The sequence below is a fragment of the Artemia sp. Qi Xiang Cuo genome, chromosome 11, assembly GCF_049724085.1.
Source record: "Artemia sp. Qi Xiang Cuo chromosome 11, ASM4972408v1, whole genome shotgun sequence".
Classification (NCBI taxonomy): Eukaryota; Metazoa; Arthropoda; class Branchiopoda; order Anostraca; family Artemiidae; genus Artemia; species Artemia sp. Qi Xiang Cuo.
Genome location: NC_142804.1, coordinates 14,433,440 through 14,459,066, shown reverse-complemented (window position 1 = coordinate 14,459,066; position 25,627 = coordinate 14,433,440). Strand labels below are relative to the sequence as shown.

The 25,627-nt window shown below is 34.1% G+C and overlaps 1 protein-coding gene and 1 pseudogene across 1 annotated transcript in view; one reads left to right on the top strand and one right to left on the bottom strand.

The window, feature by feature from the left end:
- pic (DNA damage-binding protein pic) overlaps positions 1-25,627 on the bottom strand; it is a 38,583-nt gene that overhangs the window by 2,763 nt on the left and 10,193 nt on the right. Inside the window, exons 2-4 of the mRNA XM_089096323.1 lie at positions 17,207-17,370; positions 6,437-8,591; positions 324-858 (exon numbers count right to left, since the gene is read on the bottom strand). Of these exons, the coding sequence (XP_088952449.1) occupies positions 324-858; positions 6,437-8,591; positions 17,207-17,368 (2,852 nt within the window). The 5' untranslated portion in view covers positions 17,369-17,370. The remainder of the gene's footprint in view (positions 1-323; positions 859-6,436; positions 8,592-17,206; positions 17,371-25,627) is intronic.
- LOC148946671 (uncharacterized) lies at positions 20,329-21,360 on the top strand (annotated as a pseudogene).

Here is a 25,627-nt window from a genome sequence, read left to right as displayed (position 1 = left end):
TACCTTTTTATCTTAATTAGTTTAAAGTAAAGAATCTTTTTTCTGTAATTTTCTTTTAAAAAGTTTTTAAAAATTAGTCAGCACTCAGCACGACTCAGCACTTATAGGGATAATTCCGCCTGGTGCAGCCTACGCGGAATAATTGAATCAAGCAGTCTAGAAAACTCGGACTGGACTGCATAATTTACTGTCCAATAACAAAACAAAGATTGACTAGAATTACTATAAATCACTGCTTTACTATACTGATGTGCAAGACAATTTTCCAGGATTGAATTAAAGATTTACAACGCAAAAACACAAGAAGAGTGAAGTTAGCATACCTTGCAATTTCATCGAATGAGCCTTCCATTATCTTATGCTGCAAAACCGTAATTGACCTCATAAGATCTGCCACAACTACAAAGTCACCTTTGTGTTTCAAGTTCAACGCCAAAATGTTGTTAAAGTGACTACATTCGAGTCTCAGCTCTTTTTCTGGCGTCCATTCATACAATCTGACAATGCTGTTAATAGCAGCGAGAATTTTCTTGTTAAATCCGTGAACAGAGTAACATGCTCCTTTGAGTTCTTTCTCTGCAACTTCTGTCAATTTGCCATCGTTGTACTGGAATAATAGAAGACGGCCTGATTTTGGCTCAGTGTCTTCAGGAAGCACAAAAGCGGTGCCGACAATGTAGTATGGGTGCGGATCTTCTCCAAGGTAAGCAGATGTAAGACTTGTACCATATTCAGAATTGAGAAGCTGATGAGAGTGGATAACTTCAAATGTGTGCTGATCAAGAATTAAAAGGCTATGCGTTTCAATTTCACTGCCTGGCTCCTGAGTAACCGTTGCTGTCGAGGGTATTGAAGTCCCTGAAAAAGAAAACAACAATTACTTATACAACATATTTATTATATTTTAATAGATTTGTAAGAGAATTCTAGAACCCAATCCTTAGTGAATCACCCACATCCTGACTTACAGACAGTCTACCCAGTCATATTTGAAAGTTTCAAATGTATATTGATCATAGGAATGGGCAAATAGATATCAGGAATCATGGTTGCCCCCTTAGGGGTAACCCAGTAAAGAAAGAACCCCTAGACCATAGTAGCCAAATTTAAAACATGTTTTGAAAAAATGGGGTTTGTTATATTTTTAGTAGGCTTAGTAAAGTATTCTAGCGCACAATCCTTAGTGAATAACTCACTTCTGAGGTATAGTCAGTGTATCCAGACAAATTCGAAAGTTTCAAATGTGTATTAATCCTAGGAATGGGCAAATAGATATCAGAAATCATGGTTGTCACCTTAGCGGATAACCAATTAAAGAAAGAATCCTAGCCTATAGTAACCGAAAATTTTAAGAGCATTAAAGAAATACGCATTAAAGAAATACGCATCAAGTAAATACCAATCACGATTTGAAGCTAATTAAGGAACGGTATGTATGATTTTCAGAGGCGTAATTTCGTCAAAATCCTGAGGGGAGGGGGGGGGGGCAAAGGGGGAGCCAATTTTCCAAAATCAAGTGAAAAAGACAGTAAAAACTAAAAAATAAGTCATTTGGTACCATAAAGGTACTATTTAGTACTATAAAGGTACTTTATAGTACTATGAAGGTAAATATGTACTAAAAAAACTGATCTGTTTCTGTTGATGCTTGAATTATGTAGATTTATCTTAGTTGTGACAAGATTTCGAAAGAAACTAAATTTCAGCTGGGGGGGGGGGCAAACTGGGGGAAAACTGAGATCCGGGAGGGGCAGTTGCCCCCTGCCCCATTGAAAATTACGCCCCTGATGATTTCGATTAATTTTAATCTAAAGTTTATTGCGAAAACAGATCAGTGAGAATTTCAAAAAAATAGCCTAAAATCCCACAATAACGGTGCCAAATTGAAATGAAAACTACAACAATCGAATAAGCACAACTGAAAGCCGCATTTAGGTAGACTACATTCCCCTATGTTGAGTAACAGAAAAATCACTTTTAAGCACTAAAACGTAATCAAAATATAATAGAGGATAAAGCTTTAAAATTAAGAAGAAAAATCAATTGCAAAGAAAAATAAATAAATTTCGCCCTCACACCCGGAAACTTTTATCCCCCCCCCCCACAAAAAAAAGAAATGACAAGAAAAAAATTTATTGAACAGTCAAAATGTGCTAGAAAATAACATAAAAATATGAGAAAAAACGGAGAACACTACACACAAAAAAAGAAAAAACGATAAAAACTGACATCTGATAAACTAATGTTGTAATTTTTTAAACAAATCCGGAATTTTATTGACATTTGTATAATTATTTGTTTCCAGCATTCACTGTATTAATTCAAAAGTTTTACCTGCTATTGTATTTTCATTTCCTTATAATTATAAATATGTAGTCTCAGATTACTTACTCTTACTAAATATAAATAATCTGATAAACCTGAAAGAGAGCTGAAAGAAAGAAAGAGGGAGAGATAGAAAGACAGAAAGTTGGTGGGGGGCGGGAGGACGCTTCAATGATTGGGGTGCATCGCTTCGTTTGTCTCCGTTTTGGACGATCAATATTTCTAAAGGCTGAAAAGGCAAAAAAAGAGAAGTTTGATTTTCTATGCCCAAACACACAGGATTTGGAGCATATTTCGGAGGTTGGAGTTTGGAAAAGTGATTCATTATTACAGAAAGTCTGGTTTTTCAAAAATTTAATACAATTGATTTAAGGAGAAGAGGTACCGCAACGATTCATGTGAGGTTTCCTATGGGTGTTTCAACAGTTACTGTGATGTATATAAGGGTGATACCTGTTAAGACTACCAGAGCTGCTTTATTTTTGATAAGTTCATAGATCAATTGTTTTACGAGATATTAAAACAATCTAGCCTCAAATGTGAAATGACTTGTGAGAAACAGGGCGTTTCAGCAGAGACCACTTCAATTCCTGGGAGCATATATAACGTAAATCCGAAAATGTTAAATTTATTGTCTGGTTATTTCTGTATACACTGCCATGACATATTGTAAAGCGGTCCGAATTTTAGTATCAAACGTAGGAGAAATACTACACGAGTTTAAAGGTAATGCATAACTTGCAATTGGAGACAAAGCTGGAAAAAAACAATCCACGGCAACAAATTTCCACCGATCATACGGTCTTTTACAACGTTCCAAGGAAAGGGATCAGAAGTCAATTACACTATTAGCATAATCTATTAGCATTAATCTATGCTAATTAATCATTAATTAATCATAATAAATAATCATAATTAATCTATTAGCATAAAAACGTATTGATGAAATTTGGCCATGAGTTTCTTTTATTACGACCGGTAGGGTGAAGACTATTTATTTAATTTATCAAATATATTTAATTCGTGTATTCTAGATATTGTTTTCTTCTCTGTGACTTTTCTCTCAGAGAATGTGAATTGTATATCTTCCTCCTTCTTTACAAGCCAAGGAGTCTTTGCGGACCAGTATAGCATATATTTGTATGTGTATTTCATCATGAATAAATCTTATCTTAAATCTGTTGCAGATCCTAGAAAATGTTATCCAGCACCGTCGCGTCAGAAAGAACGTATTATATTTCTAATCCCTTCCAGGCTAATACCCACAAAATTACCCGCATATTGCTAGCCAGCGTTTTGTGGAAGGTACGATTTTCATTATGCCTCTATAGTACAGGCAAACTAGAGTTTGACCCCAAACAAATCGCAACAGAAATGATTTTACAATATGTAGTAGAGAAAACAAAGCTGAACAACATATCCAAAATTGCTCATTCTAGGTCGACGCAAAACTAGTTTCTTTTTGCTTTTCGTGTCAGTTTTTTCATTTTTTTTCTAAAAAAAAATTAGTTGTTGGCGAATGTTTGTTTTTCTGTATATGAAGTAACATCCCGATGTAAAATGAAGAGTTGAGCCCGAAAATGAAAGCAAAGTTGATGTACAATGTATCAGAAAAATAATCATCACTATGTGATTTTAACCTTCTCATCGTTATGACCTCTTTTCACCATATTATCAGAAGGCAACTATTCTGATATAAAATGATGAGCAGAGCTCGAAAATCAAATTAACCTAATGTAATGTCTACTAGAAAACCTGTTTTATATTCATCAACATACACTTTTTTTTATTTTCATTTGACATGTTTCTTTTAGCACTTATTGTTCATCAATTCGTCGATTGTTTGTAAAAACAAATTGCAACAGAAATGATTTTTAAACCATGTTGTAGAGGAAAAAAGAAGCTGAACAACATATTAAAAGTTGCACATTCTAGGTCTACGCAAAAACTAGTTTTTTTTTTGCGTATCGTGTCAGACTTTCTTAACAAAAAAATTAAGTTCCGGTTATTTATTGGACGATAAAATTTCATAAAAATCCACCAAAACCACGTTTTATTGCTGGGGCAGCAAGGTGTCCAACCAGAATTGCGGCTACTGACCTATCTTTAATTTTAGGAGTAATTAGAAGTAAATTTAAAGCATATTGCTCCGGAATTGAAAAATTTTCTAACTTTAACCCATATTGGAGTGTTAATAACTTATTACAAGTGGTAGAATCTTTGGCGAATGTTTCAGCTAAAAGAGACAATTCATTTGATTTTACTAATCTGTATGAAAATTTGTCACTAAATTTATTATTCGAAAAATTCAAAATGGTGATAAAGAAATCTTTTCTTTTGTCTAATATCGGATTTTTGAAAATTGATACTTTTAATAAAAATGCCCGATGGACGAATTTCTTTAGAAGTACTATTAATTCAAGATGTTATAGCTTGGATATGGTATGCGATTTATTAGAATTTGTTCTATTTAATACATTTATAGGATTTAATGGGAATTTGTATAAACAAACCGTAGGTATTCCTATGGGTGGGAATGCGAGTCTATTCATAGCAGACCTGTTTTTAAGTCAATTAGAATACGAATATATGATAAATACAAATAGCTCAAGCAAAGTAAAATATAACCTTTCAAATAATAAAAGATATCTGGAAGATCTCTTAGTAATAAATTGTGCAGAGTTCATTGAGATTTCAAAAAATGTTTATCCAAAAGAGTTAATTCTTGAGCCTAGCTATGGGATGGGACACTCCGACCATTTCTTAGATTTAAATATTAATATTTCAAATAATAATAAATCAGTTTTTTAATTATATAATAAAACGGCTGATTTTAATTTTGAAGTAATTAATTTTCCATTCCTTGAAAGTAATATACATTCAAATATTACTTATTCGGCTTATTATTCCCAATTATTTAGGTATGCAAAAATATGCAGTAATTACACAGATTTTAAAAATAGATTTAAAAAGCTGAGCGAAAAACTGATTTCAAGAGGATTTTCTGCCAAAAAAATTAGTTGGCAATTCAAAAAATTTAGTTTTATGTATCATGGACTTTTAAGTAAATATACAAAAATTATAAAGAAATACTGAATGATATTTTAATATAATTTCTCTTACGCTTTTCTTTTTTGGAAGTTTGAGTTTGTAGTGATTTTCAAACAAGCTTGAGGATCTTTAAATTGGTTATTGGTTCCAGATACTAATAAAAGATACATCTGGACATGTCTTCATTTGTTCCAGAATGGTCTCTGTCAGTGACCTCTGGGATGTTATTAAGGAAACATTGAAACACTTTTTGTATGTAATTTTTAATAGCTTGACTAGTATGCATATATTTCACAAGTTTTACCTGACATAGGGTTACCATATAGATCTTATGGTAGAGGCTCCACCGTGCCGGGTAAAGAAAGTAAAGCCTCGAAACCCGTTAAGGCCGGTGGTATTTCTTCTGATGAGCCCTAAATGGAAGGTTCTACTTGGAAATATTTTGCTAGATTTAAAGTGGTTTTGCTTGTAAATTTACAACGACTTACATTTATTGATGACGACTTTGCATGGACTTGGACATTCCTATTTGGTTGACGGTTCGGGTATACTGTTTGGTCCTAGGTAGTTGGATAGATGGGTAAGGTAAAAGCCTCGTTCAAGTGCACATTTGTCTCAATTGCTGGATTAGGACGACAGTTTTTTTTTTTTTTTTTTTTTTTTTTTTTTTTTTTTTTTTGCCAAGTAATTACCTCTTAAACATAATATATATATATATATATATATATATATATATATATATATATATATATATATATATATATATATATATAAAAAAATATTGTAGCCTGCATTTTCATTATTCTTTCAAATGAAGCTATTATAAGTACATCATAGTAAATCAATAGCAAAAGAGATAATATTTATGTACTTCAACATAGGGCATTTCCCCCTAAGATTAGTACAAGGAGCTCCCTTCTTGAAATCATTTTTAGGCATAAAATGTACCTTTCCAGTTTTTTCAACACCCCCTACCAAAAAAATCTCTTGATCCCTTCCAAGGATCGGACCTATAAACATATATGGGCATTTTAATGTTTAAAAATATCGAATAAAATACCTTTTGTTGCATGGCTTGTAGAAAAATTTTGAGCCCTTGTACTGGCTGATGGTCTTGAAATAACAGCACCAGAACTGTCTACGGTATCAACACGGTATGATAGTACAGCAAATGACTGAGTGACGTCTTGGTAAGCAATCCGCCTTACCGATTCTCCCATAGGGACGGTTCGTACGTGAAGTTTCTGAATTTCGTCAATGGTTCCAATTGTTATGCCAGCTTCAGTACAAATCGCTAAACTGTGAGGATAAAGTTCAGCATGAAGAGAGCAAATGTGAAGGACATCTTTAAAGTTGACATTAGCAAATACAAGCTTCCTGTTGCTAGAATAAATGATAGATGGATGATTAGAGCAGCCAAAAACATTACGAGAAGATTTTGATTGGAAGCATTTTAGAATTAGAGGTTTCGTTCCGATATTGACTTTCTTCCTTTCGCCTAAACCGGGGAGCAATGGATCAAAAACATAATATAGAAGGGTTCCGTCCCCCATGGCGACAAACAGATGCGGTGTCTCTTCTAGCGTTGTCATCAAAACAGATCGAGGTATGATATCTAAACCGAGCGGTTCTCTGCACGCTTCTGCTAAATTTGGTAAACTCAACAAACGAACAGATATATCAGTCCAAAGACCAACAGCAACCCAATCACTTTTTTCTTTCATATCTCTTATAGGGGTTACATCCAAACAAGCAATATCATGTTCAAGTTCTTTTTGGCCCATTAATAAAGCCCCTTCTGGTTTTACTTCAAAGTAATATAGGTATCTTCCAACTGCAGCAACAACTTGTTCCATGTTCCCCGCAACGGCTGTGATTGGATCACTACTTGGAGGGAGCCATTCACTAATAAGTTTTCTGGTCGACTGATCAAATGTACGAAGTCCAACGGTTGTAACTTGCAACACTGCAGATGAGGAAGTATTGGAGCAGTAAATTGTCTCCTCATCAGTAGCCAAATCTATAGAATCAAAATCTTCAGCTTCTTCATTAGAGATATCTAAAAATTGTGTTGAACCAACAAATGAAAGCACAAGGCAATTTTGAAACTTATCCGCCTGGCCGAGTTTTAAAGACCAGAGCCCTCGAATGCCACTCATATCAATAGCTGCAATTTCATTAATCCCAATACCGTTACGAATAATTCTTAAAGAGCCTTCTTTCTGCGCACCTGAACAGGTCACCAGTCTTGATTGACCTTGCTTTTCTGAGTCAACAACAACCATGTCAAGTATTGGAGCTAAGCTGGTAAAAGACTCAAGAATGGTAACAAAGGTTCCTTGTTCATTTGGCTCAGTAGTCAATCGAACAATTTGGGAGTCGCCCAAATGAGATCCAACGAAAACAACTCCGTTATCCAAGTATGTTAATGCACTTGGAATTGAAATCTCCCCCAGTTCTTCCACCTTCAAATCACGTATATTAAATGTGCCATCCATTCGCTCCTCCTTGTCTAGAAGAAGCATCAATAATTTACCAGCTAATGTCCCAAGCAGGAATCGAGTTTCATCAACAGGCGCAAAACAGCAGATAGGAGCTTGTTTCAGTATAGATGGTGCCACAGCCACATAAGTTATGCCTGAATGGTAAGTAATAGATTCCTGGCCGACAATGATTGCCCCGGAAATAGGCTCTGGAACAGGAATAATCATACAAGCTTCTGTTTCAACATTGTCTTGTTTCCATGGTGATTTGGCCACTTCTTTCTCGCTTAAAGAGATTTCATGGGTCTTAACATGACGACCATGCATATTCTGATGAATAAGAGCTACTGTCGGGTTTGTATATCCGTACAGAAAATTTATATCAATCACTTGAAGTTCGTCTAAGCGAATATTATAAGCAGTTATGAGTATTTTCTCACTATCCAGCCAATCTTTTTCTAATGGTATTATTTTTAGCAGTCCATCATAAAGTCTTAAGCCTATACATCTGGCCTCAGGATCAATTAAAACAATTACTCCACCCTCTGATGGCTTTCCGATTCTATCAGCAGCATTGCCGTGTGCTTTCGTCACTAGATCAATATTGCCATCTACCATTTTAGCTTCTATAATCATGACATCCAGTTTCTGTGTGATGAGAAATAAGCTGTCACATGCATTGCCTTTTCGGCGAAATAATTTTCCGGCTTCAATTTTTCCATTGATGCTGACCTAAAAACAAATATTAAAAATAACAAGATAGCAAATCTCTTAGAACAACAATTAGTTTATCTACTAAACTAACAGTGTTAATCCCTTTTTTTGGGATGCTGACATCTTACCTATGATTTTGTGCATATGTCACCGTGAATGTCCGAAACTGTTGAATGTTGTTGACATTCAATGGTGAATGACCCGAGATAAATTTTTTCTCCGTAGGTTTAGTCAGCGTTGCCAGGCAACTTTTTCAGTTTTATGCAAGGTTTGTTGGTGACAGGTTAGGTTAGATTAGGTTGTGTTCTGAGATTTTTAACCTAATTTGATCCAACCTAACTTACTTTTGACTTTCACCATCAAAGCTTGCATAAGACTGAAAAGGTGATTCGCAAAGCTAATTGAATCCAAGCAGAGAAAAGGGGGATTTCGGAGATTCACTGGTGAATGTCGACATTAACCAGATTTCGGACATTCACAGTAACACATATAAAGGGTAACAATTACAGTATCTTTAAACTGACGATTTTTCACAATGATTGTTAGAGACCAGCTCTTTATTATATTTCAGCGTTTTTATATATTTTTCTTCAAACTATATGGAAGTTGTTCAAGCAAAGTACTTCAGTTCTCAAAAACTCAGGAAAATTCTGAAAGTTTCGGGGAATGTCACGAGACAATTATCTAAAAATACCCAGAAAATAGAATTGAGAGAACTACACCCACCCAGATGACACCCAAGATTTCTCACCTAAGAAAAGGTCCCAACAAAAACCAATCTAGTGCCCTTCAAACACATCGATAATATCAAAACAATCAGTAATTAGCACAGTTAATACCTTTTTCGCTTTGAATGTCACGTTTATAGGGTTGCGGAGCAACATTATTGCTTTTATTTTTGTTTATTTTCTTTTGATAATCTGCATGTAGCTCAGAAATAGAAAAAGATAAGCATTCACAAATTTCTTCCAGTGTGCGGGAAGAAGAAGAAGGCGAATCGTGAAGAAGAAACTGTGAGTCTTGTGGGTGTTTCTGAAGCACAGACAAACGTATATAATACAGACGTCCAACCAAATGGGATCACGCATTGACGTGATCCCACATAGCCTAAAGGCACCCGGATACCCGACCGTTTTTAACATTGTAAGATAGGGCAAATACACGTATCATATAATTTTTTGTGGTGCGAAGCCGCCTTTACAATAACCATTTCATTATTTTTACAAGTTTTTAAGTTTCTTATAGGTCACGAAAACGTCAAAAACCTGAAAATAATATAATTTACTCAACAGTTAACTATTTCAAGGGCATGTATCGACTAATAAGTTGATAAGAGAGGAATCTTTTGCGTTTTAACAAGGTTTAAAGGGAGTTCAACCACAACTAATGACAATGTTAGTTCTACCACTGACATAAATTAAACTACTACATCCAGTGTGGCCCAAACCTCATACCTAGTCACACCTGACCTCAACCTCATACCCAAACCTCACCATAATCACACCTGACGATAAACAGCTAAGATTTATGAACGATGCGTATTTCTTCTTAATTTCAATGTAAAGTTGTCCTACAGAAGTGGAGAATTGAAATAGCTAGAAATATTTTGAATTTCTTTTTATAATTTGTCATCAATACAGTTTGATACAGTTGACCATGGCCTACTCCTGGAAAAATGTGAGGTCTAAGGGATCCGAGATAAAGCTCTTGACTTTATACGGAGTTTCCTTAGTAGCCGGTACCAGTTTGTAGAGATGACTTGTATACAATCAGGCGCCTGCCCAGTGACTAGTGGTGTCCCGCAGGGGTCAGTTCTTGGTCCGATTATTTTTTTATTGTATATTAATGATATGCCTGATTGTATCCCAGGTTGTTGTTTTAATGTTAGTGATATGGTCAAAAATCCCAGGAATGAGACGGTGTCATTATTTGCTGATGACACAGTTGCTGTTAGTACCGCGAAGACAAAAGAATTACTTCAGACATCGATGAAAGATGCTATTGAAAGGTTATATTCCTGGTTGAGGGTAAATAGATTAAAGATTAATCTGGGTAAGACTAATTTTGTTATTTTTTCCCGTTCGGCAGATTTTTATCCATGGTTTCAGGATATTGCAACACAGTATGGAGCTTTAAAGCGGGTGTGTTCTTATAAGTACCTGGGGGTTTATATTGATGATGTTTTATCATTCAAGCGCCATGTACATTATGTTTGTAAAACCGTGTCTCGTAACCTGGGTATAATGAGAAAATTTAAGCATTTTTTTCCTCCTTTTGTTATGCGCCTTCTTTATTATTCCCTTATCCATCCATATATATTGTATTGTAGTAGCGTTTGGCTTGAAACATTTCCTTCTATTGCTCAGCCAATACGAGTTCTACAAAACAACACTGTTCGGCTGTTAGATGGCCTACAACCCCGGGATTTGGTACGAAACGTGTATGAGCGTGTAAAGATACTGCCAGCTTCTGGATTAAGGGAGTTGTATACACTTCAATTCATTTTTAGGATTCAGAGGGGTATAAACCTCCCGTGTTTTGATAGCTTGGCTAACCTGAGATCTTCTGTCCATGATTATGATACTAGGTCCTCTGCAGAGATTAATATTCCACTGGTAGTTTCGGCCCGATCGATGTTTTCTTTGCTTCGCAGGGGGATGAGAAGTTGGAACCATCTTGATCAAAATATAAAAAATATAGGTGATATTTCTTCGTTTAAGATAGTAATTAAAGGGATGCTTTTTAGTAATTATGAATTTTAGGTTTTTTTTTTTTTTTTTTTTTTTTTTTTTTTTAATAATGATATTGGTAAATTTTTATGGCTCCTGGGGGTGATGATTATTAATATGATTGCAAATTTAATTAAAATGTTATGGTTTAAGGTTTGTGGTGCTGTTTGGGGACTGTGTTATAGATAGGTTATTATTTTTTTCGTTTTTTTTTTATTGCTGTTTTGTTATGTTAGTGTATTTTTGCCACCCCCTTGGACAAGTTTTTACTTCTTGGGGTGGCCACTAAACTTATGTTAAATTGATTGTTTGTTTAAAATAAATCTCTCTCTCTTGTCAAAAAAAAAAAACCTCACCATAATCACACCTGACGATAAACAGCTAAGATTTATGAACGATGCGTATTTCTTCTTAATTTCAATGTAAAGTTGTCCTACAGAAGTGGAGAATTGAAATAGCTAGAAATATTTTGAATTTCTTTTTATAATTTGTCATCAATTATTGTCTACCATTATTATCTTTGTATTTTTTGCCAGGGTTATCTTTCAGGTATAACAAACTGATATTCCGAGCTTCCATCTTTTCTAATTTCAAAAAACTATGCTTTAAACCTTTATTCTGAATGTTTAATTCTAAATTTTAAGCTTTAAAATTGAAGGTTGCCTAACTTGGTAAATTACGAACAGGATACGAGCCTGTTTCCAATCCTACAGATCAAGAACCCTTGTCTGATTATGTTTCGAACAAGTTGCCATACGCCTACTTTTCTGCTAAAAAGTTACCAATGAGCTAGGGAACTGGGGGAAATCAGAGGAACCATTGAAATTTTTTGGTTCCAAATTCTGATTTTCCCTAAAACTGAAATTGTAATTTTACAGACAGGAAATTTACTGTTTCAAACTTCCATCTATCTAACATCAGGAAATCGTATCTTAAACTTTAATCTTGGTTCGTCAATCACGAGTTCTGTGCTTGACAGTTGAACGTAGTTCAACACGAGAAATTATGAACAGGACGTATAATTGGCACTGTAGTCAAGCATAATTTCGATTTTATCCATAAGTAAGACAACAATTAGACTAAGCTCTACTCAGCAAAAGTAGAAAAATTTCAAAGAAGCTGAAATTTTAATTCATCCAAACTTATATTTCAATGGAAGCTGTAAATTCAACCAGATTCAACCTGACATTGTCATAAAGTGGGCAGATTCCTTTGTTAAGAGGATTCGATACCTTTAACATCATTTTGTGTGCCTCAACGTTGGCTGACTGTCTCAAAGGCAAAGGGTCCATTAGCGAATTCTCCCATGGGCTACTTATCAATGAAACCTATTGAGAATTTGTGATTTGACTAAGGAATTTGATTGAAAAGACAATGGAACTCTGTCGGCAAAGTTTTCAACCAAAGCAGGTTGCACCACAGAAAATTCAAAGAGCTGTTAAATTGATCAAATGACATTTCTTTTGAGGTACATTTTGGGCATTTTCCTAGCAGATATACTAGAACGTTTTTAGGGACAACCCTTTCCAGAATTAAAAAAAAAATCTGCTCTGTTTGATCGAAAAAACAAAAGTTACACTTTCTAATGATATAAGTTTCTCTAAAACTAAATACATCTATCTCCAGCACAAAACAAGAGAAGTTACAAGGTTTTCTAAGATTTCAGGGAAAGTAGAAGTCAGCTTTTAGTTTTCTGCCGTTTACTCGGATCGCTTATCGAAGCTTATGGCAAGACCGATCAATCAATTCTAAATAGTTTTGCCACACAAACTAAAAAAGTTTATAAGGAACGAGATAGAATGATTCTTTATGGTATCGAATCCCCAAAAAATCGTTTAATATAAATTAGTCAAGCAATACCAAGGATGATTTTTAGATTCTTTTATTTATATACTAAATACAACTACAGTTTGGGTATGCCCGGCTAAGAGTCTAGCTCGTATTACCAGATGACTAAGATCTATCTCCAAAGTCTGGAAAGATGCATGCAACTATTGACTCTACAAACGTAACGAAACATTATTCTTCCTCCCTTAATTCTCTCCCCCCAAAATAAATCGGGCCCCTTTTGAACAGAATTAAGTTATTTACTTTACACAAAAACGGAGTAAGCCACAGGCTGGTTTAAAAGACATCTGGAATAGCAATCCATTATCATACCTGGTTTATATTTTATCTTATTAAACGAAAAAAAATTGTATATATGTATATTTATTTGTCCGAAATTTTTTCTTGAAAATAGCTCTTATATTTTTGATTTTTGACTTTCGATTTTTATTTTTGAAAACAATTTCATTTGAAAACAGCTCTCATAATATTGTCTGAAAATTTGGCATACTACTATTTTCTGCTGTGAAAAAACGATCTAGATAGATCATAACTCTGGGAAAATTTATTTAGGGCTTTAATTTTGGGAAAAAAAGATTTTCATATGAATGACATCCCTAATGCTTGGAATAGTTATAATAACCTTGCTGAAGATGAGTGTCTGTAATAAATATTTTAAGAAGTACATTACAGTTCAAAGTGATAGTCAATAGTATAGAATAATTTGCGAGCATTAATATGCAAAATATTTCCCGAATAAAATAAAATGAAATTAAAGTTGTTTTGCTAAAGAGATTTTAAAAAAAGTTCTTTCTTTTCATGGAGCAAAGCTCAGTCCCCTGGTACTAGCTCCTTAGAAGAGCCAAGGCCGTATCAAGGCTGAGATGTTTTTCTGACTCATAAAAACGTAACAAAAATGAATATAATTTTTTTTAAATGTTGTTCAAGACGTCCATTACTTTCAAACTTGAATAAATTTGCTAAGTATAATGTGATTACGGATTGATGAACAATACAAGTTGGTATAAATTATAGGTAACAATCTCATTTTATTTTAGGGTAGATTTTTAAATTAGGATAAAAAAAACCGGAGGAAGTTTTTCAATCAGCTAGCGATTTCCGAGACTAAATAAGTGAAAACTCAAAAGTCTTAAAGATTTTTAGCAATACTTCTAATACAAAGTCAATCTTATGTTTGAACAGTATTTCTTAAAGAATTGCAATACAAATTCCAACTTTAGCGTGAAGCACGATGGTCGAGGAAGGGACAGTCCCCCTCATATACTGAATAATTTCCGTTTTAAGTTGTAATGTAGCTTCTCATCTCCAGTTGAAAAAAAAAATTTTTCATTTAGTTTCTGACCGTTTTTCAAGTCATAGCAGGACCCCCCGATGTTACAATTTTCTCTAGAAAATCCCCCTTCAGAAAATTACCCCCTCCCCCCCAAAAAAAGAAATCATCTATTTTCCTGTAACAATCATAAAAAAAAATAACAGTTCGAGTAGTTATAATACACATGGCCCATTCACTAACACTATTACTGCCCGTAAAATAAGCCAATATTTTTAGCCTATAATGTCCAAGTGCTCAGTAGGATAAACTCTTATTAGACAGTAAAAAAAAAAAGAAATACTGGCTGTTTTGACCACATATAGTGATCATCATCAGCAGAATTCAACCAGCACATCGTGTCATTTCTGCTTATGACGATCACCGTATATGTGATCATTTATCCAGTATATTTTCTTATTGTTTTTTTTTCACTATCTAATAAAAGGATTTATCCCTATTCAAACTGTTATATATCGTCATAGAAAGAGAGTGTGATCTTCGAAATTACCTATAACAATTATTATATGTGAACAATGGGGAAACTATGCAATATTCAGCCCTTTCCCAAGGAATTATAGGGGTCATGTCATCCTCAAAGTAATACTTTTTGAACCTTTCAACTATGCTAAATCAAGCGGCCATCTCAAAATTTTGAACAGATATCTTTGGGGAAAAAAGGCGTGGGAGTGGAGCTAGTTGCCCTCCAATCTATTTGGTCACCTAAAAAGGGCATTAGAACTTTTGATTTCCACTCGAATGAGCCCTACCTCGATCTTCTAGCACGATTGGTTTGACATAATCACGCCCCAGAAAATGAAATAAAATAAATGAACACACATTTGTGATCTTTCTTCTGGCAAAAAATATAAAATTCCATATTTTTGTATATAGGAGCTTAAAACTTTTACGGTAGGGTTCTGTAATACGCTGAATTTGATGGTGTGATTTTTATTAAGATCGCTTAAATTTTTAGGATTGTTCCCCCCTTTCAAAAATTAGACAAATTTTCTCCAGCTTGTAGCTTTTTATGGTTAACATTAAACTTAATGAATTTGATATATTTGGAATCAGCACAAACAGGAGATTCTTTTGGCGTATCTATTATCATCAACATTCTGTTTGTTATAGTTTTCGTTATTATTGGGATATGTTGCTCCTTACTTAGAGTTTATTGACACAACCTGTTTGATATAGCTTGAAATCTAGTAAATGCTAACCTGTTTTATCTCTGCACCAAAGGGTATTGTTAAGACAGAGAAGCGTGGAGAGGGTTAAATACTAATGACTGGAGAGCCCATAATCACCAAATAGAAGGAAAAGAGTATGTGAGCCAGATAAGAGAAAAAACTTTGGCACTCTAATATGAATTTAATGCAAATTAAAAATACTAGCACCACTGCCAGGTCAGGCTTGCTCAGCATAATTAGGAAAATAAAAAAAAATCATAGTTTTCATTTATTTAAACTTGGATTCCAATTAATTGTCCAATATCCGGAATCTTCTGATAAAATGCAGATTTATCAGTTTTTAAACTATTTTATAGATTATAAAATAGTCAGGGCTGGGTTAGTATACAGAAAATGGGCTAGTTTAGAAAACACTATACAGAAATTTACCTATTGTGTCCTTTTGGAAAGTGGTTCATAAATATTTGGTACAATCCAAAACAATAGCAAAGAAAGATAAAAATATCAATTTTGTTTTTTATTTTATGTTTGTATAATTTTTATGATTTTACTAGATAATGCTATATGGCACTTCTCTTTTGCTTCTTGAAAAACATCAGTTTCTTCTCTGATGAGTTTCCCATTGCTGAGGTCAATTTTGCAAGTGTTAGAGTTTACTTTGCAATCGTTTCTTCTTTCAGCAGCACCATAAAAGGGAAAAATTTAAGCAGAAGATGACAGGAGGGGGTAAGAATCACAAAAAGTAAAATTGTACATCCACCTTTTTTTTCAGGTAAAAACCCTCCTATGCACAGGTTTGCCATAGTAGGGTGGGGGATTAGTTTAAATACCAAAAAGCCAGGCAAATTATTAGAACATAAAAACAATGCAAGCTCATGATATTTTAAAGAAACAGAGGTGAAGACATATCCCAAATTTATGTATTTATTCTAATTTATACGGTTAGCAAATGTTTTCAAAACAAACAAAAATACATTTAAGCCTATAATTCTCGAATTTTATGAGCAAGGAGGAGGGGGTAGGGTTCTTTGGACCTATTTGGGGGTCATAAAAGTGTAAATCATCTTTTGAAAAATGGGTGATTTGGCAAGTATATGGTGCTAATTGCTAGCACACCGATTTAAAATAAACATGGCTAATTAATTTAATCTGTAAACATATGAGCCAATGAATTTTATTTGCCACAAAAGATTAGTTAGATGAGCACACAAAATTCAGTGAGTTACTGTACCCAGTTGAAAAAATTTCCAATCTGACTGATTTAGATTTTGCTATAAACTTTCGAATACACTTATTCGTATTAATTAATTTTTAATCAGTTTTAAATTTATTAAAGGCAAACCTTTTCGTTTTTTTTTATTTACAATTTTACTATATTTGTCAAAGCAAGAACCATCAATTATTTGAGAGAGTAGTACTAGCCTAGGAAATTATATTAATTACCTGATTATTTAAATTAATTTCCCAGCAATAAAGTGCTTCAGAAGATTATGAACAAAAACTAGCAAGATTCCAAAACATAGTTCAAATAATTATTACAATAATAAAAATTATTACCTCTTTAAGAGGTTTAAGTCCCTCTGGGGCAACTCTGAATATTTCCAATATGTTACCCTTGATCAAAATGAGATCCAGTTGATTTGCTTGAGTAAAACTCCCAGTTAAGCATGACGTTACAGCAGATGGTTTTGATGCAGTAACTATATAGTTATAAGCCATATCTAAAAAAATAATAATGTAAATACACATGGATGAGAATAAATGAATAAAAAAGGATTAAAAGCATATAAACTTCTCCCATAAAAAACTCTAATGACTCCTTAGAAAAAACCATTAAAAATATGTTGAAATATAACATATTTAAATATATTTTAAAGATTTTCATCCTCATTAGCTTCCAACTAACAATGCCAGTTATTTAAACAAATGAAATTGGTTTGTATGTTCATGCACCAATTTGTAAACAGTCTACTTTTCTCTTTTATTATATTTGACATTGTTCGATTTTTACTGCTCTCTTAAATGTGTTAATATGTTTGCAATTGCAAACTGATGGTTCTTTTATTATCTTGATAAGATTTTGTAATTTTTCTTCTTTTTCGTGTTACTTTTAATTTTTGTGATAGTCTTCAATTAATTTTTTTTACATGATATTTGTATGTTTCAGATTTATGAGAGCTTTTTTTTCTATTGTCTTCATTTAATTTGTCTTTCCTTTTTTCTTTTTTTCTATACAGGCTTTAAATAAATAAGTAACAATTTTATTTTCAAACGCCATAAAACGGGCATGTCAATCAGCAGCAGTTCTTGTCATTATAAGGCACTAAATATATAAAACATATGAAAATCACAGCCATAGCCATTGTCATGCAAAATTATACACAGATTTTAAATATCAAAAATTCAAACTAAACAGAGTAAAAAAAAAAGAATAATGAACTGAAGAAAATAAATATACACAATTATTGATGAGTGGGTGCAGAATTAAAAAACTTGACAAACGAGGGAACAAAACTACTTGCATATGTCATATGCCATGCTGGTACCAGCTGAATTTTTGGAAGTGGTTGGGCTACATGTCGCGGGAGCCTTTGGCACAAAGGTAGATGCTCAGGAGGGAGGATTACACAAAGCCGCGGATTTTCCAAAATACCAATACCAAATTTAAAACATAATTCATCATGGTGTGTCAAAAGAGTTTTAAATGAAAATTGTCTTAAAAGGGAGCAATAAGGGACTTTGGGAGATTTTGACACTACTGTACTTTTTTTTATAGCTATATAGCACAATGCCCTTGCACATGTGTTGTCACATGCTAGATGGTGTTGATGTTTTTTTCAAGTGGTCAGCAAACTTATAAGCCAAAGAGCCGAATAGGATCATTACAATAATGTTTAAAGAATTGGGAGCCAAATCTGCTTGTCCAGGAAGATTTTTTCATTAAATAAGTAGTACACTAAATAAAACTAAATTTCATACTTATTAAATATGAATTAATGCAAACAATATGCTTGCATCTCCTTGTAAAGTTTAGTCAGTCAGGTTTGTATGTTGTTGTTCTTAAGTTTTGGCATGATTCCAGGCCCTCATCAATAAGACAACTTCTCAGTTTACTCAAATAAGACAACTTCTCAGATAATGTTCATGCTTGAAAAAGAATTGTTTGCATATACATGCAGAACCAAGAAGGGAAAAAACAGCAAATACAAGCTATTTCAGCTGATTGTAAGAGACAGGAATATTATTCCAAGCATTGAAACTGCTCATGTCTTCCTTCTCCAGGTCATTCAAAGCAGACCAATTGTGTTGTGAACTATGATCGCATTTATTCTTCTCCAATATTTCCAATTCAACACAATACATTCAAATTAAGAGTGCCATATCTCCTTGTTTTTATAAATCCAGCAACTGTATTTCCAAGCTAACAATGTCAATTGCAAATGGAGAAAATTTCAGCCTGGCCATGGTAGCAGTAAGAGAATTTTTGACAAACACTAAAGTTGCTCTGCTGTTTTTAAATTCCTCAAATCTGCTGAGAAATGCTTCCCTCATATCTTAAATTCTTGTTTTAAAATGGTATTTATCAATAGAGGAATTATTTTCTAGGTGATCCTTCTGCAGGTTTGGAAAGCAAAACAATGTTTCTTTTTCAAGATCCTGAGCAAAAATAGAAATATTTTCGAATGTTATGGCTTCTTCTAATATTGAAGAAATTTAGTTTCCTTTCCCTTGTAGTTTACAGTTAAGCTGATTTATATGAGACGTAACATCTAAAGTGACATATAAGTTTTGGATCCACTGATTGTCTGTTTGTTCTGGATAGTGTATGTCCTTCTCAAGGAGAAATGCATTAATTTCTGGAAAAAGGGAAGTGAAACGTCTAAAAACGTACCCTCTTGACAACCAATGTACCTTGTTATGAAGTAGAAGTTCAGCATACTCACTCTCCATTTTAAGTAAAAATTCTCTGAATTGGCAATGATTAAGAGCTTTAGCTAAAATAGAGTTGACAATGGTAATCACCAATTCCATAAAATTACAAAGTTATTCTGGAAATTTTTGTGCATGAAGCACTTCCTAGTGAATGATACAATGGTAAACAAGTATCTCGTGATAATTTTTTCCTTTCAAAATAGCAACAAACCCTTTTTCTTATGCCAGTCATACTTTTGGCCCCATTGGTTTAAATCAACCCAATTTTACCAAGGATAATATGATGTTTATTCATACACTCAATTACAATACTTACGATATCTTGTCAAGTGTCTGACCCTTGAGTGGTAATAATTCTAGAATTTCTTCTTTAGGCCCTGAATGAAATGTATATCTTACAAAACGGGGAACTTGTGCTTTATTATTTATGTCACAAGACTTGTTAGCTGTATCAATAAAGCTGAAACCAATTTCAGGTCTTTGATATGCTGTGTAGTTATATTCAAGCAAATTTTGATTGTTCTATCTTTAATGGTACCTTATTGGAAGACAATGTAACTCTAATTCTTTTCAGAAAAACTGCTTTGTGCTTAAGATCTTTTAACTGAAACAAAAATTCTACTCCAAAAGGAGTGCCTTAGCTCCACCTTCGAGGTCAACTGAGATAGACGCGTGCAATCGCCTCGATTGACCAAAGCAACACCAGTTGACGTTAGCATTCGCTTTGATTCGGACCAAATTAAATAATGAGTGATAGTGAGATAGTGATTGGATTGTTGGACAATTTAGTCGATGAACATTTTGATCGTGAGAGGCATGGAAGGCAATATAAAGCTCATTTGCGTCGCAGAAGACTCTTAAGTGATAGTGATAGCGATCAAACAAATGGCTCTTGGAGCCCAGAGTTTCAAACTCGTGCTCGGTAAGGCTCTCGGAGCCCTGAAATTAGTTCTAGGAACGAAAAATCTTGCTCTCGGAGCCCCACAAAAATCCACGACACAAAGCGGAAGGCTTCTCCGGAAAAGCACAAAGGTAAAAGATTAAAAGAAAACATGTTAAATAACGCTCTATTTAAAAAGATTTCTGAAGAACGTTCTGGTACCAAAGAGGGTCCCAAAATCCATAAGAAACTTGCCAAAGTTGCAAATAGAGCTTTCTCTGAGCCTTTGGAAATAGTGAAGCTAAAAGGGTTATTTGAGCACCACCCTAGGCCTGGGAATACCGAAAAAATTGTTCCCCCAAAGGTGAATAGTGAAATTTGGGTTATTCTCTCATCACAGGCTAAACAGAGGGATGCTAAGGCACTTCAAGTGCAGCAGACAATAGCTCACTCAACATTTTGTGTTTTAGAGGCAGCAAATGCGATTCTTGAGATAGAAAATGAGCATATTAAAGAAAAAGTTGTCAAAAACCTTACAGATGCAGTTCACATGCTTGGCCTCACCAATTACGATCTAAGTTTAAAAAGACGTCATGCAATGAAATTCGAATTGAGCCCAAATCCCACTGTAGCATCAGCTTTATGTGCTCCTGAAGTCAAAGTCACGGAGTATCTTTTTGGCAAAGATATTGCCAAAACAACGTCTAAAGCTAAATCCGTGGCGGATTTGAAAAAATCATTTGGAAAACCAAAAAACGTGCAAGGGGGGGCCTACCGTTATCGCCGATGGCAGAACGAGGCCCCCCGTCCAAATTATCGCAGAAGGCATGGCCAGGACCGTCAAGAAAGGTCCAAATCCCAGAAATTCCAGAATTTCCAGAAAAGGGATCGCAAATAGCTGGTATGTACTATTTATCATACCCCGCCCTTGATTTTTATGATTTTGTTGTTAATTTCAATAGGCAGTAACAACATTTGGGTGATAACTTTAAAGCTGGGAGAATTAGTAAGTACATCTCAAAATGGCAGTCAATAACCAGTGATTTGAATATTTTGAATATTGTAGCCTCAGGCTATAAGATTGAATTTGAGAAAACACCACTAAAAGCTTTCAAAACAAAAAAAAATTTTTACGTTTGAAGAAATACAGGCTATAAGAAAAGAAGTTGATATTTTATTGCATAAAGGTGTTATTGTTAAAGTACCCGACTTCAGAATAAAGGAAATACGTTGTATTTCTCCCATTTTTACAGTCCCAAAAAAAGATGGGTCTACTTGGTTTATTCTTAATCTTCAAAATTTAAATGAAAACATTAAATATTACCATTTTAAAATGGAAAGTGTTCATTCTGCAGTTCTTTTGATGACAAAAAATTTTTATATGGCCTCTATCGACCTAGTCGAGTTTTATTATTAATTTCCTGTTTATTTTGATGATCAAATGTGGCTTTGTTTTAAATTTTTACTTTGTTATGCGTCCACTTCAATTCAGCATGGCTTATAACATGCCCCATGGGTACTTGAAAAACTTTATGAAACCTGTTATCTCTCTGCTTCGAAGAAAATGGTATTTGTCAGTTACTTCTTCTTCTTCTATTTAACAGCAGGCGGGCTTTTCAGTATAACTATTTAGCCCTTTTCCTTTTGCTTCACTCTGTGGGCTACAGAGCTACTGGCTTGATTGCCTCATATTTATTAGATATATTCAGATATCTTTCAGCAGATCTTTCGACTCTAGGAGTTCAAATATAAGATGATAGATGTCGATTTCTATGCTCTGTGTGCAAGTATAGTTGGCTAGGCTCTTGGCTGATGGTGGGATTTTGTGGTGTTTGAAGTATTTTAACAGTTTACAAAGCAAGGTATGTTGTGCAGACGTCAGCATATTACATTCAAATAGGCAATGGTCAATTGTTTCATTATTCATATTACAATGCCTGCAAAGAGGGGACAGGGGAATTGAACCACTTGAATTAGAAAGCTTATATGAGAATGCAAGGAAATTTAGTCCATTTGTTCCAGAACAAATTCTATGATAAATTTTAGAAAGATACTTATTGATAAAGGGGGAAAGGATAGGATTAATCTTATTAAAATTAATATCTGATAGCCTCCATCGGTAAATATCTCTAATTGGGAATGGTCTCCCACTTGGCTGGTCAATATTTATAGCATTTTTTGCTATTTCATCAACCTGATGATTACCACTTATGCCAGAGTGGCTAGGAATGTACTGAAAGTAAGTTTTTATGCCACTTGAAGCAAGATTATCAATAATACTGAGACAATGATAAGTGTCAATGTCCAACTTATATTGAGGAGCTGAGGCCAGCAACTCAAGGCTTGATAAAGAGTCGGAATAGATGATAATATTATTTAAATTTTCAATCAAAGGTTGGTTTTGCTTAAGGTGTTCTAATACCATGATTATGGCATTTAACTCAGCAGACATTATAGATAAATTATTAAATAATCTCTCTCCCATTGCAATTTTCAGGTGAGGAAGGATATCACCACTTGCAACTTTCTCATTCATTTTTGACCCATCAACAAATATTTGGAAGTGATTTTTATAGGTAATTGTATTAAGTTCTGCAAATTTTTTCTTGACAAAAGCAATGGGGGTTAAATCTTAATTCCATTTTGAAAATTCAGTATTTATTATGGGAAATGACCAATTCCATGGAGGGGATTGGGGGAAAGTAGGTGCAATAGATTTTGCTGGTACAGGGAACTTCTTTTGAATATTGGCATACTCATCTGCAATACCTCTATACATGGCTGGATTTCTTAACCAATTATGTAATGTGTGTGAGCTATTTGATTAAATTTTTGTAAGATATTTTATCAAGAGAAAGCTACGTCTCTCCCTTATTGTTGTTAATCCACTCTCCATAAGCAGAAACTTGGTGCTTGTGGGTTTCCTAAGACCAAATATGAGACGTATTATATCATTTTGTGTTGTTTCAATTTTTTGCATCTGGGTCTTTGCACATGCACCATAGACAATGAGCCCATAGTCAATATGGGGTATTATATGTGATTTATAAAACTGGAGTAAGGTTTTCTCCTTACAACCCCAGGGTGTGGAAAGAAGTCTTTTTAGTATATTTGCTTTTCTATAACATTTTTTTATTGTGTTTGAAATGTGGAGGTGGAAATTAAGTTTTTGGTCAAGCATGAGACCTAGGTAATTAATATTATTATCTTCTGGAATAGTTGTTTTATTTAGAGTTAGTTTTGCATTAACATGGTTTCGCTTCCGGTGAAATTGGATTATTTTTGACTTGGTGGGTGCAATGGGTAAATCTGAATGTTGAGAGAATTTTTCAAACTGGAAAAGTGACTTTTGCAGATTTGACTGTGCTATCTGAAAGGTGTTGCCAGATGACCATAGCACCAGATCATCAGCATATTGTAGATTCGTGTGGGGTAGGTTCATGTCCCAGAGATATAGGGCAAAAAGGAGGCAACTGAGGACTGCTCCCTGAGGTAGGCCTTTGGAAATTGTCTTTTGGGGTGAAGAGGCTGAACCAACACAAACAATGAAACTTTGCACTTCTATGAAGGATTTAATAAAGGATACTAGCTTAGGAGGTACTCCAAGGTTTGCAAGTTTATTTAAAAGGATTTGGTGGTTCACATTGTCATAAGCTCCTTCAAAATCTAGAAAAGCTGCCACTAGGATATTATTTTTTGAGAAAGATTCATTTATTGTATTTGTTAGCAAAATGAAAGCATCTGTTGAGGAGTGGTATTTCCTGAATCCAGTTTGAGTGTGTGGGATCATGTTATTTTTCTCAACAAACCAGAGGAGTCTGTGATAAATCATTTTCTCCATTATTTTCCCCATCACAGGTGTAATCATTATGGGCCTATAAGACTCAGGGTTATCTTTTGGTTTATTTTTCTTTAGGATTGGTAGGAGGGACGAACATTTCCATATATTGGGGAACCTAGAAGATGCCCAAGCGTGATTATAACAATTTAGCAGTTCTTGTTTGTATGAAGGTGTGAGATTCTTTATCCATATAGGGTGTATATTGTCATAGCTACTGCTAGTTTTGGACCTAATATGATGTATTGCATTATTCAATTCCTGGATTGAAAATTGATTAGTTATGTACTCGGATCCTGGGCGTGGTTGGTAACAAGGGTTCATAGGAATTGTGGACAGTTTGCTTTGATTATTTGATGTTAGCTTATTAACAAAAAGAGTTGCAAATAGATTAGCCTTTTCATTATCATTGTCATAATGGGTATTATTATGTATAAGCTCAGACAGGAGTGGGTTGGGTGAAGTCTTTTTCCCACATATGTGGCTTATGACTTTATGTATAATTGGCTCATTTGTTTCTCTGGAGAGATTATTTGCAAAATTATTCCAGTATTTATATTTAGCATCTATTATAGTCCTTTTTAGATTAGATTCTGCTTGTAATTTTTTTAAATATGTAGTAGGTGTTGGTTTTTTTATGAATTCTGTCCTAGCTGCCTTTTTTATCCTCCATTTATTTAGGCACTCATTTGTCCACCATGTTTTAGGAATTTGTTTAGGGAATGTTTTCTTAGGTGTTGTCCTGGGGATAGCATGATTAGCTGTGCTATTTATTAGTAAAGATGTCAACGCTTCAGCATGTGTGTCAACTGTTGTGTTAGAAATGCATGAACTTTGGGTGAAACTTGTAATTTCATCATTTAGCTTATTTTGGAAAATAGACCAATTTGCTTGAGTGTTGATATATTTGGATGTATGAGATAAAGTTTCAGCAGGTTCATTTAGGGAGCAAACTATAGCAAAGTGGTCTGTACATAAACTATCAATTTTATTTATGTAAATTTTGTTCAAAAAATTTAAAGACACAATTTGTAGGTCAATTGTGGAGAAATTGCCACTTTTGGGGTTGAAATAAGTATTCAGGTTTGGAGGGGTAGCAACAACTAATTCATTATTATTTGAAGTCATATGCTCAATAAATTTACCAGCTTTATTTGCTGGTTTATTCCCCCACAAAAGGCTGTGGGCATTGAAATCACCACAAATAATGATATTTTTTAACATATTAGAATTATTTATATAATTAAAGAAATCCTTGGCATCTGTAGTTTGGCCATTAGGGTTATAAAAGCTTATTATGTAGGTTTTTAAATTATTCAGCCAAACA